Here is a 17,435-nt window from a genome sequence, read left to right as displayed (position 1 = left end):
CCAACGGTTGAAGAGGTGGATCCGATATTTGACTGAACTGATTAAGAAATGGGAAAGTTCAGATTTGGATATACATATGTTTAGATCAAATTCAAATTTTGATCGCATTTACTTTTAAACAAATGTCCTATACATAGTATTCTTTCATTTTGAAAATCAGTTAAATTCGATTCAAAATTCAGATTTGAATTGATACATAAATGCAAAAAACAGATTCGGATTAGATTTGAATTGTAAAATCGGGTTTCAAATTAGGATATGATTTCAAATTAAATGGAAACACGCGTTCCCATATTATCTATGTAACGTGGGAAGTGCTGTAGACCTTTATGGGTTTTTAATGAAAAAATACCAAAAAAGAAGGTTCAATTCAACAATATGTACGTGCATCAAAACAATATTGGTTTTCAATGTTTTGGGTACTTTAGAAATGTTAATGTCTGCTTATCTTAACCTTTCGAAATCATAATCTCCGTGTTGATACAATAGCAAGTTAACTGTAGTCTATAATTTTTTCATTTGTTTAAACTGATGATTTTCCAAAACATACCTTTTAATACAGCCTCAAATCTTAACTATCAAATGCAATAAAAATATCAGATATAAAAAGTCAAATAGTTACTTGCAAATTTCTAAACAATGACCAATTTGACACACACAACATTTAAATGTTGGGCGGAATATGCTGTATGTTATGACTCATTTTAAAATGTGTTTATCGGCTAAATGAAATAGTAAGACCAGGCAAAAGGAAGAATTTGAAAAAATTGCTATATAAAATTAATAAAAATACTCCTGCAATAAAACGTAGGACTATACTTCATATGTTAACGACATAGCGTTCAAAAATGTGGGGAGCTTCTTTTCTAATTTTTCTTTAATTTTTATTGAGTTTGGAATTTGGATAGATATTTCACAGAGACCGGATGGTGTTCTTTTTCACCACAAGCTTTACTTTTGCTTAGCGGTGTCGAGAGAACGTATCCATGTGAACGATGAGGGAAACCGCTATATCTGAGGTGCGTTGCTCCATGTCTCGTTATTGTGGCCGCCGGACCGTACGACTCTGCTCTCTCTCTCTCTCCCCCGTCTCCCTCCGCACGACCCCATCGACTGCTAGACTGGACGGACTGAGGGGAAGTCACCGGCGAGTTCCGGCCGGCCATGGCTTCTCTTCGGGACCTACGGAGGGTCCTCGATGGCGCGGCGCTTGTCGCCCTCGAGGTGACCAGGCGATCCCGAGTCCTCGACCACGTCCGCTCCGGTGATCTCACCGTAGCCGTGTCTTCGTCCCTTGAGCGAGCCGTCCTTGCTGCCACCGACCTCGCGGGGCTTACCCGGGGAACCGTTCGCCCCTTCTCCCGCCCGGCCCCTCCCAGACCGAAAGAGTCTGTCGTCTTCTTCTCCCACGACGACTCGGATCCTCTGACGGATGTCGAAGACAAAATTCGCGATCAGCCCGATTCTAGGGTCTCAGACGTGGCCAGTGCTTCTACGGGAACGTCTGAGTGTGGCGACGAATTGCGGGCGGTCGAATCTGGACGGGCTTCTCATTCTGGCGATGCCGGTGAAGTCGATGCACTTGGACATAGTCGTGAAGGACGGCTGTCCGCCGCAGAGGAAATTCTCGGAGTCGACGCGGCGGGTGGAAATGAGGTGGATAAATCTGGCCAGGATTCTGGGACTGTGATGGTGCATGGAGTTGGCAGTGAAGCCCGGAAGACGGAGAGCAGGCGGAGGCCGCGGGAAAGGAGAGTGCCTTCTACACCGCTAGGCAGGGCACTGGGGTGAGAAAAATTTTGCGCACTTGGGCTCTGTCTTCTATTCCAAGCGCGAATGATATTTGTATGCATTTTGATTCTGTCGGTTCGTTATTTGTAATTAATTGGAGATTCGGTGGGATATTTTCCCGGGTTTAATGTTTTGCAACACCGAATGTGCATTCTGGAGTGCGTGAGGCTCACAATTCATGCCAAAATTCCACGACTGGTTATTGACTTCTTGGTTTGTCTGGATGCGCTTCAGAAGGTTTGGTTAAATTTGCTTAATGCGAAATGATGGATTGTGCACAACTCATTTTTTAACCGGCATCCTATTGAAAATTGGCCAAGCTATCAATTCATCTGATGCAGCATGATGACAGCGGCATAGAAGATTCAATTAATTGTGGTCTCTAGTTAGTTAATGCACGTAACGAAATTATTCTATATTTCTTGCTGTATATGGTCTAATTCATATTTAGGCATGCAAAATGAATAGTTGGGTTCAGAGACCCGGTCGTATTTTATGATTAGCGAATCGGTGGCGAAAAGAAAGAAAATAGAAAAAGGTGGTATGCAGCTGTAAATGCATATTATCAATTCTTTTATTTATTCTAGGGTACTTCTTGCATTTGATCAGCATGATATATCTGTGTCTCTTATATTTGAAATGCTTATACTGGACACATAGTAGTAGTTACCGCGATATTAGTTTTCCTGCCAAAAATTTGGTTTCGATAGTGTCAAATATGTCTTCGGTTTTGAATAAGAATCACCTTGGACATGGAAAATAAATCAAGGAATCACTGGTAAAAAAATAATCACCATAATCTAAACATATAATGGATTCAGGATGCTATCTGTCAGTGCCAATTGTCAATTCTCTTTCTGTTGTTGTTTGTTCTGAAGGTTTGCTGGACTTGGTGCGGGACTTGCTTGGGGCACAATACAAGAGTCTGCAAGGAGGATTATGTTTGGCATGCCAAATGGACGAGAGGGGCAATCTGCATTTTCACCTTTCTTGTCTGAACAAAATGCAGAACGTTTGGCCCTTGCTTTGTGCAGAATGCGTGGTGCTGCACTCAAGCTGGGGCAGATGTTGAGTATCCAAGATGAGACACTTATACCGGCACCAGTATTTCCTGACTCCTTTAATATTTGGTTTTTACTGGAAAAAATAATAATTTCTTTGGGGATATTTCATCAGTATAAGGTTTATACCTTTTGAACTAGAAATTTTAGTAAATACATGTCAATAGTTTCACAGCAGAGAGAATCTCCATGAAGGACCGTCTAATCTGCTTCCTTTTCTTGTAAAAATATTAATAAACTCTGATCCAATATTTCTCAATTTCCTTGGAGGCAGTCAGTGGAAAAAAAATCTAAGTGCTTTAAGCAAATGATTTCTGAGTTTGCCTTTAGGAAAACAAACCAATGATTGATGAGTTTTGATATAATTATGGATGAGCTATGTTCTTTGATGTGGAGAGTTCTGTTGGACTAATCATCGGTTACACTTTTCTTAATGGTTTTGTAGCCATAAATATAGGAGTGATTGCTTATTGGATTGTCTGAGGAATTTGAGACACCTTTTACATATCAATAATTTATCCTTTATGCATTATAAGGAATTTGTTTATTGGGGAAGTTGTTTATTTTCTTCAAACTGAACAGCTTGTGTTTTTTACTATAATGCAAGTCTCTTTCTTTTCCTAATGTAATAAGCAATTGGATTCTTAATGCTACTCATTTGTTTTATTATCTATTACATAATATCTACATGAATATATAGACATACACTTATGCACATACACGCACAGAGCATCCTATCTAGATTGTTTTCTTGGAGACTACGTGTCTCCACACACAGAGGGAGAAATCAACTGCTTGTTAAGTAAATTCAGTGAAATAGCTTACAGCTCTTTGTTTCTATACATGTCATGTCCACATAGACATCAGTTTCCCTTGAAAACAACCTGCTACCTTCAAAGTTCAAAGTTTGAACTTCAAACTGCAGGGGAAAGCCCATTGGATGACAGAAAAATGGCAAAATAAAAAAATGTGATAAGAAAGTTTGGAGATTCAGTGGGATTCTTTGATGGTTTTAACTTTTAAGATTTTGCCGTCTAACAGTTAAGCCTTAACTTTATCTCTGATTCTCTATGGATCTCAGTCCAAGTATGTGAACTGAATCCGGCCCCTTGCATCACAATATTTATTGGAAGGACAATTTTCATTAGAACATATTACATTTGTGGTGAAATTAGAGCACTCAAACGATACTTTGCTAAAATCAAAATAATATAGCTCCATAATTATAAATAAAAAGAAAAAAGGATAATAAACCAGACATTATTTGGATCCTTTGGGTACAATGTATATTCTAACGATTTTAGTATATTCTCACGTGTCATAGTTACATAAACATATTGAAATAAAATAATGGCTGTTGTTTGCCAATTATTATAAAGTCAAAACAATAAAGTTGCATAAACTGGACTAACCCAGAACTAGCATCTCAATTTCAGTTGTGGGTTTGGGATTCAACCATACAAAGAGACCTTTTAGAAATTTATCTCTGAAAATATCAGACCATATATCAACTTGTTTGAAATTTCTATGTAAAAATTTTAACATGGCAAACATTTTTGACGTTTCTTCACATTGTTTTATAGATTTCATTGACTCGTTATTATATAACTATTCTTCTTAAAGGATGCTGGTTAAGTGTGTAAATAGGTCCGCTAAAAAGAAAAAGGAGTTGCACTGCTAATTTGGTTTTAGTTTGAATTCCCGGCCAGAAGCCTGGGCAGCTGCACAAGTTCATTTACTCTTTCTTCAAGGTATATACATTCTTGAAGTGCCAATATTTAATTGCTTGTGTCTATGTTCAGATTTTGTCTGCTCTCGAGATTGTTCGTCAAGGTGCCGATATCATGCCAAGAAGTCAGCTAAACCATGTTCTGGACAGTGAATTGGGATCTGATTGGTCAAGAAAGCTTAGGAGCTTTGACTATGAGCCAATGGCTGCTGCAAGTATAGGCCAGGTAATTTTTCAGTTTGCACCTTAAACCATTATGTTTCTGTTTTTCAGTGCTGATTGCATTTAAATCTAATTCCCCTTTTGTCGGTGTTTGCTTTCATTTAATTTTCTAGGCGACTGTCCATGGATGTTTATGAAGCTAACTTTAACTTGCACACAACTAAACTTATTGCCTCTATCTGCAATTCTTAGGTGCCTTGCAAATGTAATTTGTTTTAGCAGTCTTTGAGTTCAATTTTTGTTGATCAACATTATGTAACTTGTCACAAACTATCAAGGGCCACAATATTGTTATCGACTGACATGAGATGAGCATTTACCCATTAAATGACCAATACTTCATCTCTAGATATGAGATGGAGTGCCCTGTCATATGGTATCAGTGAGGCCCATAGAATGATAGCAGATTCCACGTAGTAGCTGTTCTACTTGTTTGTAGTTTGTTCACATAACATACATAGATGGATACACATCCGAAATAATGTTTCTGTTTCTGTTGTCATGGCAATGTTGCAGGCATGTGATTACTTTCTACAAGCGATGCCAGTATCTGAATGCCTTGTTTGTCGATTGATGTGATGAATCAGGCTATAGTGGCTGATACACAATTGTCCATATTGGTCTCTTTCCTATTTTTATATTTAATAGATAATGAGAAAATAATTTAAGCCAATTAAAAACTAAAAAATGCACAGTTTCTTAGAAATTGTAGTCCAGTGCCTTTCCATTGGTGGACTGATATGATCCACATTGGCCGATATGCTATAGTAGTGAGAACACTCATTTCATCCAGTCCATCCTTGCATTCTTATATGTTTTTTTTTTCCTAACTTCAGACAAAAGCAACACAGAAAAAGCTGCTCCTGATAATCTGTGCTGATTGCTGAGTTTAAGGGGGTTCTATTATGCATTCATTTAGTTCTCACATGGATCATAATATACATTATGTGCAAACTGTTTCTTGCCATATTTTACTGGAAGTGGACGTCTGACTAGCTACTTGACAGGTCGCTGTTCTTCCCTTATAGGTCATTTGGTTGGTGGAGTAGTGCACCTGTTCCTGGACAGGGCTGTTCTACCAGTTCCATGACTGGAGCTAAATAAACTGGAACACATGAAAATCAATTGTCAAGAATGAAACAAGGGTCTTCCCTGCATGTCTGTTTCTCTTGTTTGACAGGGACATGAGTTTGACCACTGTATTGGTATTTTTGGAATTCCGACACTCTCCCATCAAATAAGCTCTTCTTGTAAGACGGGTTCATGCCGCAAGCCTCAGAGGGCTTGCTGCTACTTGGTCCAACCAAGATCATTTTCCATTGGTTCAGTCCAGTCTGGCCTGATGAATGAGGAGCTTCAGAATTCCATTGCTAATAATGATCATGTAAAGCTTTGACTCGGATTTCTTATGGCCCCATTGAGACATGTCAGAGCTAGAGGCATCCCTACCAAATTAAATGAGATGATAGTTATTCGTTTTGAATCTGTAAAGCCATAATTTCAAAACAAATCACATGTTGCAGTGTGCCAGACCTTTAATTCCTTTAGACGTTTATCTGAAATATTCATTATATAGCTAGGAAGACATTTATAAATACCACAGGAACGCTGGACATGCTAGTTTAATGTATGCCATCTCATGTCATCACATCTACAACAGAATATTTCACGCTAGTCTGTTATTCTCAATTGTATATGGATGCAAATTTGGTTCTATTGTAGTAATGGAGGGGTTGCAACTTTTGGCTGCTTCTATTCCTACTAGGATCTGTGGCTGCTTTGAGTCTATGTCACATGGCCGTGTAGAGCAGGTGCTGTGATTTTCAGAGAAGTGCAGCAAGCATATGTATATATGCATATATAAGATACAAAATTGTCCACTAACTCATCCATCTTATTATGTATATAACGTTTTACCTGGCACCCTGCAGCTGAGGCACTGAAAGTGTGTCGATCCTGTCTAGTGATGCACTGGTGCTGCACCCACCTCATGTTGACGTGGGTGTGGGTGCAGAAATGGTGTCCATGTTACATAGCCTTTAGTCCTACCAGGATCTGACTCTCCATGCGTTTGTCTGTTAATAAAATCAGTTGCATCCTTACTACCATCTGTCCATGTTCCTTACAAAAAACAGAACATAAAAGGCGATTTTGAATTGTTTAGGCAACCTGGGAACTTGTGGGCACAAAGTAGCATTTTTATGTAACAATTATAATATGTTTTCAACCAAAAGGATTATGCTTCCCAAGTTCCAAACTTCATTTGTCTGAACTTCATTTGATTCCAAAGAAAAAAAGGAAGATGGGCAAAGAAACAAATCCATGGATTCCATGAGTTCTAGGTGATGGTTATGATGTCAAAAGCAGACTATATCCTATAGTACCATGGATATTTATTTTCCTCCCATACTTATATTCCCTTTGGCTTTCTCCTGTTATCTGGGGTATGTATTATTTACATGATTGTGCATTTGTTGGTGCAAAACCCTTATTAGTATGATTTCTCATGAATAATTGACTATGTTATATTGACACATCCAAAACCATGTCTTGACGTGCAGTATCACTGACACTGTCATGCACATTGATGACAAAACATTTTTCAGTCGTGAAGTATTGGAAAAACTAAATGTACACATTTCTGTATAATGAGTTTATTTGAGAAAGACTTGGGGCTTCTAAAATGTACCTATTTTCTTCTTCTTCTTCTTCTTCTCTCTCTCTCTCTCTGTGCTGCTGGTATGGGGTTAGAGAAAGAGCAATTCCCTTTTCAATGTGTTGGGGGTATACAGTAAACCGGTAAAGTTCTTTTTTTACCTTTCTTATTTTAGCTTTCATTTTTTTGCCCTTCTTTCTTTTTTCCTTTTCATTTTAATGTGTTAGGAACTGAGACATAGGGAAAATTTTTCCTTTTGCCTTTCTTTCCTTTTTGTTTTTATGTTTCTGCCATTCTTTCTCTTTCGTTTTTATGCTTCTTCTTTTAGATATGTGTGAAAACTGGTTTAAAATGATCTGTGAACAAGGAACTTTGTCTAATATGTCATTTTATGGGAGATAAAGTCCCATTTTGGGGACTGGATTTTCAGGTCTCTTCCCCTTTCTAGGATCCACCAATCCTAGGGTGGGGAGGATGACCATGAGGAAGAAAAAAAGTGGGAAAGAAGATGGGGTGAAAGAAAATATATGAGAGAGAGAGAGAGAGGGAGAGAGAGAGAATGAAAAACCATTTCTAAAATGGAACTGGTTGAATCCATTCCTCTATATATATATATATATATATATATATATATATATTGTGTTAACTCTTAAGTATGACACAAACTCTTCAAAAAGGTTGCACGCGAGTAGAACTGGGGTGTGGGTGTGGCTTGGGTGTAGAAACAAACAAATTGCTTCTTTTTCATTGAATCATTAATAAAACCATAGCTTGTTAATTGTTAATCGCTAGCTTTATTGTTTGTGGACAATGGTACACACACACACACACATATATATATATATATAGGGGAGTTCAATCTTCTGGATGCCAGATTTGCTGGAAGGTTAAAAATTCAAAGTCCATTGTTAAGAAACAGTCCCACAGGAGCATTAACATTTAACAATGCTTTTTGGTGCAATAACAATTCATGGTGGTTTAAGTAATTGTCTATGTTGCTTTCATCAATAGATTTTAATTTTTAGCCATCCGGCAACATTGGAATCCATATAGTTGACTAATTCTATATATACACAGTGTACACACACACCCCACACCTGCACACATGTTTTTCTGAAAAATGCTGCAGCAGCACTTGCCTCTGCACCTGCATTCCACTCCTGTGTGGCATAGGCTATGTCCAACTCTCTGGTTTTTAAGGCTCTCCATATCTAATGCTTCATATCCATGTCCAACTTCAATAGCTTAATCCACGTCGATGCATCACAGATATTTTATTATGGCACATGCTAATGCCATCTTTTCCTGCATCTTATGTTTTGGAATTTTTCAGGTACACCGGGCTGTAACAAGGGATGGTGTGGAGGTTGCGATCAAAATACAGTATCCTGGTGTTGCAGATAGCATTGACAGTGACATTGAGAATGTCAAACGACTCCTTGATTACACAAATCTTCTCCCAAAAGGGCTTTTTCTTGATAGAGCTATGAAGGTAGAAGACTATATTTAAAATGGTTTCTTTAAGGGCCTCCACATGTGTCTTTAGCCAGAATGCATTTTACTTGTGGGATTGCTGTTGCTTCTTGGAGTTAATTTTTTGTGTTGCATGCACTTGGAGAAATATCTTGTGTTGATGTACTGACGTGACAGGGCACTTGGATACAACTGGACCCCCTCATTTTTGCAGCCATACCTAGTGAATTGCTTATTGTGTTCTTGAGTATTTTTTGTATTTTCTTGCTTTATTTTCCTTATAAATTGTTTCATCAGTTATATATGGGATTTCAATTTGAAATTCATGTACACGTTTATCTTAATGGATTAAAATTGGGACTTGCACCTGAGATCCTTAAGAATATAGAATGTACAATTTTGATGGGTATTTGTATTTTGTTTTACGTTTGTTTGCATGTAGGTGTTTATGCACACACACCTTGTGTTTTTGTGCATGTGTTTGTTCATGCATTTAACTTGTATATATGGCAATCCAAGCATGTCTTAATTTTTGAAAATTGTTGTATTGTATGAACGTAATGATGATGTCCTGTATAACTGTTGTATGAGTTTCACGTGATGATGGAAGCTGAATGCAGAATATTAGCCATGGTGCTAAACTCTGAAATAAAAGGGATTGGAAAGCATTCATTTTTTGCCTGATCGTCATTCTGCGGTGAGGCATTTTTTTTTTAAAGCTTTTTCATCTCTCCCGAAGTACCTTTCTTTTTACACAAAACCTCTAAAATGTCATTTCCAAGATGAGTAATGACAGAAGATGCCTTTCGGGGCAGGTTGGTTACACCATTGTTATTGTCCCGTAGATCTCCCGCAAATATCGGGGCAGATCTATGGAACACCATATTTCAGTGTCCCTTGAACCTGCTCCAATATTTGGGGCAGGTGCATGGAACAATAATGAGTTCCAATTGCAAAACGGCTCCTTGTGAACTCTGTTCCTCACCTTATCTTCTAAATGAGCTTAGAGGAACTTTTAATACGGTAATACCTGTTCCCCAGAGTTTTTTTTTTTTTTTACTTGGATGAATAATTATTGTCACAAGTATTTTAAACAAGGGAGACAAAGAAAAACGAAGAAACGGAAAATGTTTCGATATGTTGGAAAAATGCCAACATGGAAATACCAGATTTTTTTTCTTTTTTTTTAAGATTTTTTTTCAGTACATTTAAAAATTTTTATTTTTCTTTTAGTATTTTAATTTTTATCTATGTTGCATTTTGCTCGTCTTTGTAAGAAAATTAAGAAAAGTGATTTGTTTGTTGCTTTTAATAATTATTAGCTTTTTTAATTTCCAAGATTTTCTAAAAAAAAAAATCTTTCCTTTTGATACATGAGAAAAAACCTCGCTGATAAAAAACCAAAAATGATATTTGTGAGAGTCATTTGAAATTTTGAAGTACATTTCATATTTATCAATAAATTAACATGATAATGGTGGCAAATTCACTGAAATTTCAGGCTACATGAATATTTAAATTTTCTCTGACTAAACAGAACTTTGATTAACTAGAGGTGCTAACGGTATCTTCTTCTTGTTCTACTTGATCTCAATGTGAGAGCTGATATAACTATCACTGCATATGGGTCCTATTGGTTTCCCCATAAAATTATTTACAAGTGAAATGTTGACATGGTATTTGGTAGCATATGATTTAAACTTTGGATGAATAAAGGAATTTTTTATGTAGGAGCATAGTTAAGGGCGTAGAGATTAGGCTTCTTCATGCTTTCTCTGTTAGATTTCATCATTGGGAGATATATCAAGTGAATATACGCATCCAACAAAGGAAGCTGGGTGTGTAACACTTGGTCAATGTCTCTGTTAGATAGCCATCTCTGTGGACTTGAAGCTGACTGCCCAAATGTTTATTCGATGTTGTAAAACTTGATCTATAAATTGTCCTTACCGAAGCTGGGTGTGTAACAAGTTTGGCTTGTGTGGATGAAGAATGTTTGCAACATTGTTGTTTGGATCTCTTTTGATGGTTATTTTATTGGCCACTCCGAGAAAAACATAGCTATTTTAGATCTTTCAATTTCCTTTTGAAACTTTTTTCTAATATTCCTTATGTCCTGTTTTTTCATATTTCAATTTTTTTTTTCATTCATCCTCTCTTGCATTTTTGTGTTAATATGCTGAAGACTACTCAGATGGTGATGTTATTCTCGCTCCGTAATGCTTGGCAAGTATTTTTTCCTTTAACACCTTCTTTGGTGTGGCCATCCTGACCTATGTTGTCAAACGCACCTGGGCACCAGGCAGCACCTAGCACCTGGACGGGCCTAGGTGAGGCCTAGGCAAAAAAGGCGACCAATTTTTTTAAAATTTTTTTTAGTTATGTTAATATGTCAAGTTATTTTGATTAACTGTTACTGATATTTGAAATGGTAAGAGTCGTAATGTGACAAGCATAATCAACTTGAACAATAAAAAAATAATTGTTTACTTCATTGAATATGCAAAATCAATAGAAGTTTAATGTTAAATGTAATCTAATACAAGGAAAAAAAAAAATAAATCTAATCTCTAGAAGAAGGAATATAAATCCGCAAGAAGGCTTCAATCCATCTGTACTTAAAAAAAGACATAATATAATAAAAAAGACTAACAGTACATAATAGTATATATTTAAGTACACAACAGTAACTATACATTATAAGTACATAACCATACTAACTTATAGATATAACAGGTATCACAATACTACGTATTATCTAACAGGCTAACAATATATACATATAATAGGTTGATACAATACTATATAACAGGTATAGCAGACTTTACATAATAATATATACGTATAACACATTACAATATGTATAACAGGAATAACAAATTGTATTACAGTACAATTTAACATAATAGTATATACATATAAGTGTATAACAGGTATAACAGATTGACAATGCATATAACTATTTGATATAAGAACGTAACATAACCATACTTATGTATACATATAACAGGTATGAGGTATTCCAATACTATATAACCATACTAATGTATACATATAAGTTATGACAGGTGTGAGGTATTCCGATACTATATAACCAACTAAGTGACTAAAACGATATACATATGACAGCATAATCAACATAACAATACATAAAAAATAGATAATCAATACGACATAAACTCCATAACAACATATGCGCAATTTAAGAAACATTAATTGAAAGGGAATGTGACTTTTCACTTTGCCATGGACTAGGCATGTTGGAGCCTAGGCCTGCCTAGGCAAGCTTACGCGCCAACACATATCCTGTTGCTTAAATCCACGACTTGGGCGACCCGTGTGGACTCACGCTTAGTCCATGCTTAGGCGACGCCTTAACCACATAAATCCTGACGTATTTGTACAGTCCAACCTGGGCTCTAAAATGTTAGTGTACCTCTGCCTTGCTTCTGTTTATAGATCTATGCTTGTTCTCTTGAACTTTTGTTCAATTTCTGTTGATTGCATAGTGAAGCTTTTCTACTTCCTAATGAGTAACTATAAGCCTGAATTTGTTCCCTAATCATTTGTAGGTAGCTAAAGATGAGCTCTCACGTGAATGTGATTATGAGCTGGAGGCAGCAAATCAGAAACGTTTCCGTGATCTTTTATCTAATTTGGATGGTTTCTATGTTCCCATTGTTGTTGACGAACTCTCTAGTAGGAGAGTTCTTACAACAGAGCTTGTCACTGGTATTTATAATTTATGTAATTCCTGATCTTGTTTCTTTGGATATTTAGACACCTCTTGTTACACGTTATAGTTTTATATAACATGAAAGATTGATTGTTGCCATTGTTCTTGGACACCTATTTGATATAACTTTTACTCTAAGTATCCAATCAAAAAGCTGCATAATGTATGTATTTTGCTGGAAGATTTTGGATATGATTTTTAGTGTGGTTCCTTCTTGAACATGCTGTTTTATTTCTTAGACCGAGACTGTCACTTATGTGCAAGTTATGTTATGTGAAATTGGAGTTGATACCCATCCTTCCACATTATAAGGATATATGTGACTATTAGGGGCCCATTTTGATCTTTGTGTAGTTTGCAATAAATTTGAGTTGCATGAGTCGTTTCATGTGGTTTATGTCACACGGATACGGGTATGGGTATCCTATGGGTACGGGTACGCGGACATGGCAATTTTCAAAATTTTAGGAAACGCGGACACGTCGAATATTATATTAAAAAAAATTAAAAATGATAATAAAAAAAACATGAAATTAATAATTCACTCTTACAATCTCATAAATCATAAGAAAGAAAGTCTCAAACATGAAATTAATAATTCACTCTTATAATGAACATAAAATTTATGAAATAGAACAATCAACAAACTGACAAAGTATAGACATGCAGTCGCAGATTTATTTCTGAATAATGTAAAACAGTCCTCAATGATAGCAACAACGTCCGACACATTCTAGTGACTGTTGCAACGGCCACCTTACAAGAACGAAGGCAAAATCCCCAAATCCCCAAATGAAAGTTGAAACCCAAACTTCTAATATCGAAAAGAAAAAAAAAAACACTTTACCTGTTTGTCGCCGGCTGCCGCCGGATGTCGCCGTCGATCACCGGAGGTCGTTGCCATCGCCATTGCCGAACTGTCGCCACAAGTCGTTGACGGTAAAGGAAGGTCGACCGTCGAGGGTAAAGCGTAAAAAGAAAAGGAGGGTTAAAAAGAAAATTGGGTTATGAAAGCGGTTTGGATCGGGTCTGGGTAGGGTAAAGCGTAAAAAGAAAAGGAGGGTTAAAAAGAAAATCGGGTTATGAAAGTGGTTTGGATCGGGTTCGACCCAGACCCGATCCAAAACGTATCCTGCCGTGTCCACGTCTTGGGATATGCTTGTCGGCTTGTCGACGCCGGTACATGACCCAGATTGCCGTATCCGTGTCACATAGCATGTGGTAGAGGTCTTTGTAAAGCAACATTTATGATATGCTTTTATTTACATGATGATTGTACTGTCATACAGATTATGGGCATGTATCACAAAACAACCTAGACCCAAATGTTTAGTGATCACATCAGAATAAAGGGGTTGATCGTGTTAACTAAATGCTATTATGAGGGCATGCATTTGGAAAATTTGACATCAAAGAAGATATTTACAAAGTAGTTTTACAGATGATGTAAACATCCAGTTGGATAGCTTTATGGGTAGACATATTGCAATTCCTCTGTGGAGCCAAAATTTAGTATAAATATATTAGTATATCAAAGTGTTCGCAGTCTATATAAGTAGAGCCTGCCATCATTTTAAGGTTCAGTCTGAGTTGTGAGTGCAGGAGTGAAGCCAGAAAATTTGTATAGCGTCATTCTTTTGTAGACTGGTTCTGCCTTGTGCGAATGAGTCATACAAATAAATGTGGTCATGTCTGATATCATAATATGTAGCTAATACCTGAAAGTTGAAACTTTGTCATGGATTTCAAAATTTAAGGTTCTCTGCTCACTATCTTCTCATCTTTCTTCCTGATGATTTTGCAACTTGCGTCAACTTGCAGGAATTCCAATTGACAAAGTGGCAGGACTAGGCCAAGCGGTTCGCAATTATGTCGGCAAAAAGCTGCTAGAGCTTACCTTAAAAGAGTTATTTGTTTTTCGATTTATGCAGGCAAGTTGTCATCCACTCTTTTCATTGTTTTTTCTTTTCTTTCTTTGGTTGCTTTGCCCCCTTCACGATCAGTTATCTATGAAATTATCGTATGCTTTCACTGTGCTGCTTTTACAATTATAATATGGTGGAAGCAAAGCTTGTGTCTGCTGGAATTAGACTTAGATATGGATTACCCTTGCATGGAAGTTTTACTGCCATCGTCATGGGTTGCCTGGTCCGTTTGTCAAGGCTCTGGTTTCTGATTACAGCAAGATTGTGTCTCCTATTTGCATGCTTGAGTGTATAACAGTAGAAGCTTTTAGAACTGGATAAAAATGATTGATGGGTTTTAACAAGTTATCAGATTGTTAATTCATTAAATGAAAAGATAAATATGATCAAACAAAAACACCTCGCCATGCCTGGTGAAGCTCAGTAGACTTTCTTTATGAATATTTTTTACCTATCAGTCAGAGATCTGGGGATAGGCTTTGAGCCAAATGAGTAAGTTTGTCTTGAAGATGATGGCTGTCCTTTCCCAAGTTTGGACGTAAAACTAAATAGTGATGGTTAATCAGCACTTAAGGTAACTAGCCTGAATTCAAGCATCTCGGCAACCTTGGTTCCTTATTCTTTTGGTATCTTATTTTCTCAGTTGTGTTACTTTTTTTTTTTGGAGATTCTTTTGGATGTTCTCTGCCTGTAAAAATCTTCATTATTAAACAATAATAACTGTTTGTTGAAATTTGAACATTTTCAGACTGATCCTAATTGGAGCAACTTCCTATATGATGAAACTACCAACACATTTAACCTCATTGACTTTGGGGCAGCTAGAGAATATCCCCAGGTCTTTGTTGATGATTACTTGAGAATGGTATGTCCTCTCTTCACTATCTAAATGCCAGCGATGTGTTTGGGAATGCGAAATGGTCATAAAATCCATTCCAAAGATTGCGACATTTTTAGTTATGTTAAACAGGCATCTTATGCCCTTTAAGATGAGGCTACTTCTTGACTTGTTTAACTAAAAGAAACTTTGTCACATATTTAGTGTTCGAAAATGAACCATGTTCATCTTTAATTGCTCGTGAGCAGTGTCTTTCTTTTTCATTATAATTTATGAATGATGGAAGAAACCCCAATACAGCTTGTTAATTGGGTGGGCAAGGATTGTTTTTTTGTGCTCATTTTGTATAGTATTGTTAATACTTGCTACCGATTAGCCATTGTGAGTTATATAATATGGTCAATATTTGGTGTAACACTGTTGCATTTCTGTTTTTCTATATACAGTACAAACTATGCATATATTATGCGATCAGTTTTATGTTTTATGCATATATTACATGTTATATACACAATTCACACGCTTTTATGAATGTGCGTGCTTTTGTGAGTGTGTGTGCGTGAGAGAGAGAGAGAGACCAATGTCATTTATGAACACCAATTCTGCTTCAGGCATGTTTGAGAAGCTGAGACACCTAGTCTTTAACAGGGCGTCTTCATCTCTCAAATTTTCAGTGGCACTGCCAGAGGTGCGACAGATATCAATGCAAGATTGAGATAAATGGGCTGAGTATCTCAAAATGCTTGATCTTATGTTCGAGTAATGCCTTGTGCAGTTGAGATAGAGCATCTCAACCATATGAGGTGAGAAACTCCATTCAGCCTAACTGACAGTCCCTTTAGGACAAGTCCAAACAAGGTCTATTCAGTTTGTTCAGCTGTTTACCAGCGTTAATAACACCAGAAAATTGGTTTGCCTTCCAAAGAGCCATATCTAAAGAACATTCGTTGCTCATCAATGTATCCCACTGACTTGAATTCCATGGCATGGTTAGTAATGTTTTACTTACCGATTACTTTTTCCATATTTAGCAGATAGTTTGTTCCTTTTGTTGCTTGTCTAGTATCCAGAATGGAAATGAACTAAATCGTCTGTATGTGATCTTTTTGGAACTTAATGATTTTCCAAGTTTTATCCATGAGTAGTGATTATCGAGGTTTATTCATCTGGTCAATTGTATTTCATGCCATGATAAAGCCGATGTCTTCTCTATATAGTTATTTGCATTCTCCGTGTTTGCATTTTACTGACGTATTGCTTTTGTCTTTTTACTATGATTAGGTTGTTGCCTGTGCAAATAGTGATAGGGATGTCGTCATTGACATGTCCAAGAGACTTGGGTTCCTTACTGGAATGGAGTCGGAGATAATGCTGGAAGCACATGTGCAGGCTGCTTTTATTGTTGGTTTGCCATTTGCGAGACCTGGGGACTATGATTTTGGGTCCTCGAACATTACACAGAGTATATCTCACCTTGGAGCTACAATGCTGAAGCATAGGCTTACCCCACCGCCTGATGAAGCATACAGCCTGCATCGAAAGCTATCTGGTGCTTTCTTGGCGTGCATCAAGCTTCGTGCTGTGGTGCCTTGCAGGGAATTGTTATATCAGTTGTATGAGCAGTATGAGTTTGGAGACAGTGATACTAGAATTTTGCATGAGTCGGCTGCGTGATTTCTTTCCTCAGACTACAGATATAATTCATCATTCATCACCATGATAGATATGATTTTTCCCAATCAAAATCGCATAATTAACCTAGTCATTAAGCCAGATTGCTGAAGCATCTGCATGACGTCTGCAGCAAGCCTTCATTCTTCATTTATTTTAAAGCCGTTTTCTCTGTTGAGTATACAAGTTCCATGAATTTGGAGCTCATACTATGTGTATCAAAAGTTGTAACTTAGTTGTTTGTTACTTTATTGGATTACGAAATAAAATATGCCAGGCTTCAAAAGCTGGTGGTTCCCCTGGCTGGGTAGGGGGGTTCATACCCAAATGAAA

At 37.0% G+C, this 17,435-nt stretch overlaps 1 protein-coding gene across 1 annotated transcript; it reads left to right on the top strand.

Annotated features, from left to right (window-relative positions):
* Positions 1–1,032: 1,032 nt before the first annotated feature.
* On the top strand, positions 1,033–17,435 carry LOC116254255 (protein ABC transporter 1, mitochondrial). The gene is made up of 8 exons (XM_031629503.2): positions 1,033–1,787; positions 2,670–2,895; positions 4,655–4,807; positions 8,793–8,951; positions 12,505–12,664; positions 14,490–14,599; positions 15,342–15,458; positions 16,713–17,435. Exons 1-8 carry the CDS (start codon positions 1,165–1,167, stop codon positions 17,103–17,105), a joined length of 1,941 nt encoding a protein of 646 aa, XP_031485363.1. The 5' UTR covers positions 1,033–1,164; the 3' UTR covers positions 17,106–17,435.

The sequence above is a fragment of the Nymphaea colorata genome, chromosome 5 (assembly GCF_008831285.2).
Source record: "Nymphaea colorata isolate Beijing-Zhang1983 chromosome 5, ASM883128v2, whole genome shotgun sequence".
NCBI classification, from domain to species: domain Eukaryota; kingdom Viridiplantae; phylum Streptophyta; class Magnoliopsida; order Nymphaeales; family Nymphaeaceae; genus Nymphaea; species Nymphaea colorata.
Note: the sequence above shows the minus strand (reverse complement) of the source record. Positions and strands in the feature narration are given on the sequence as shown.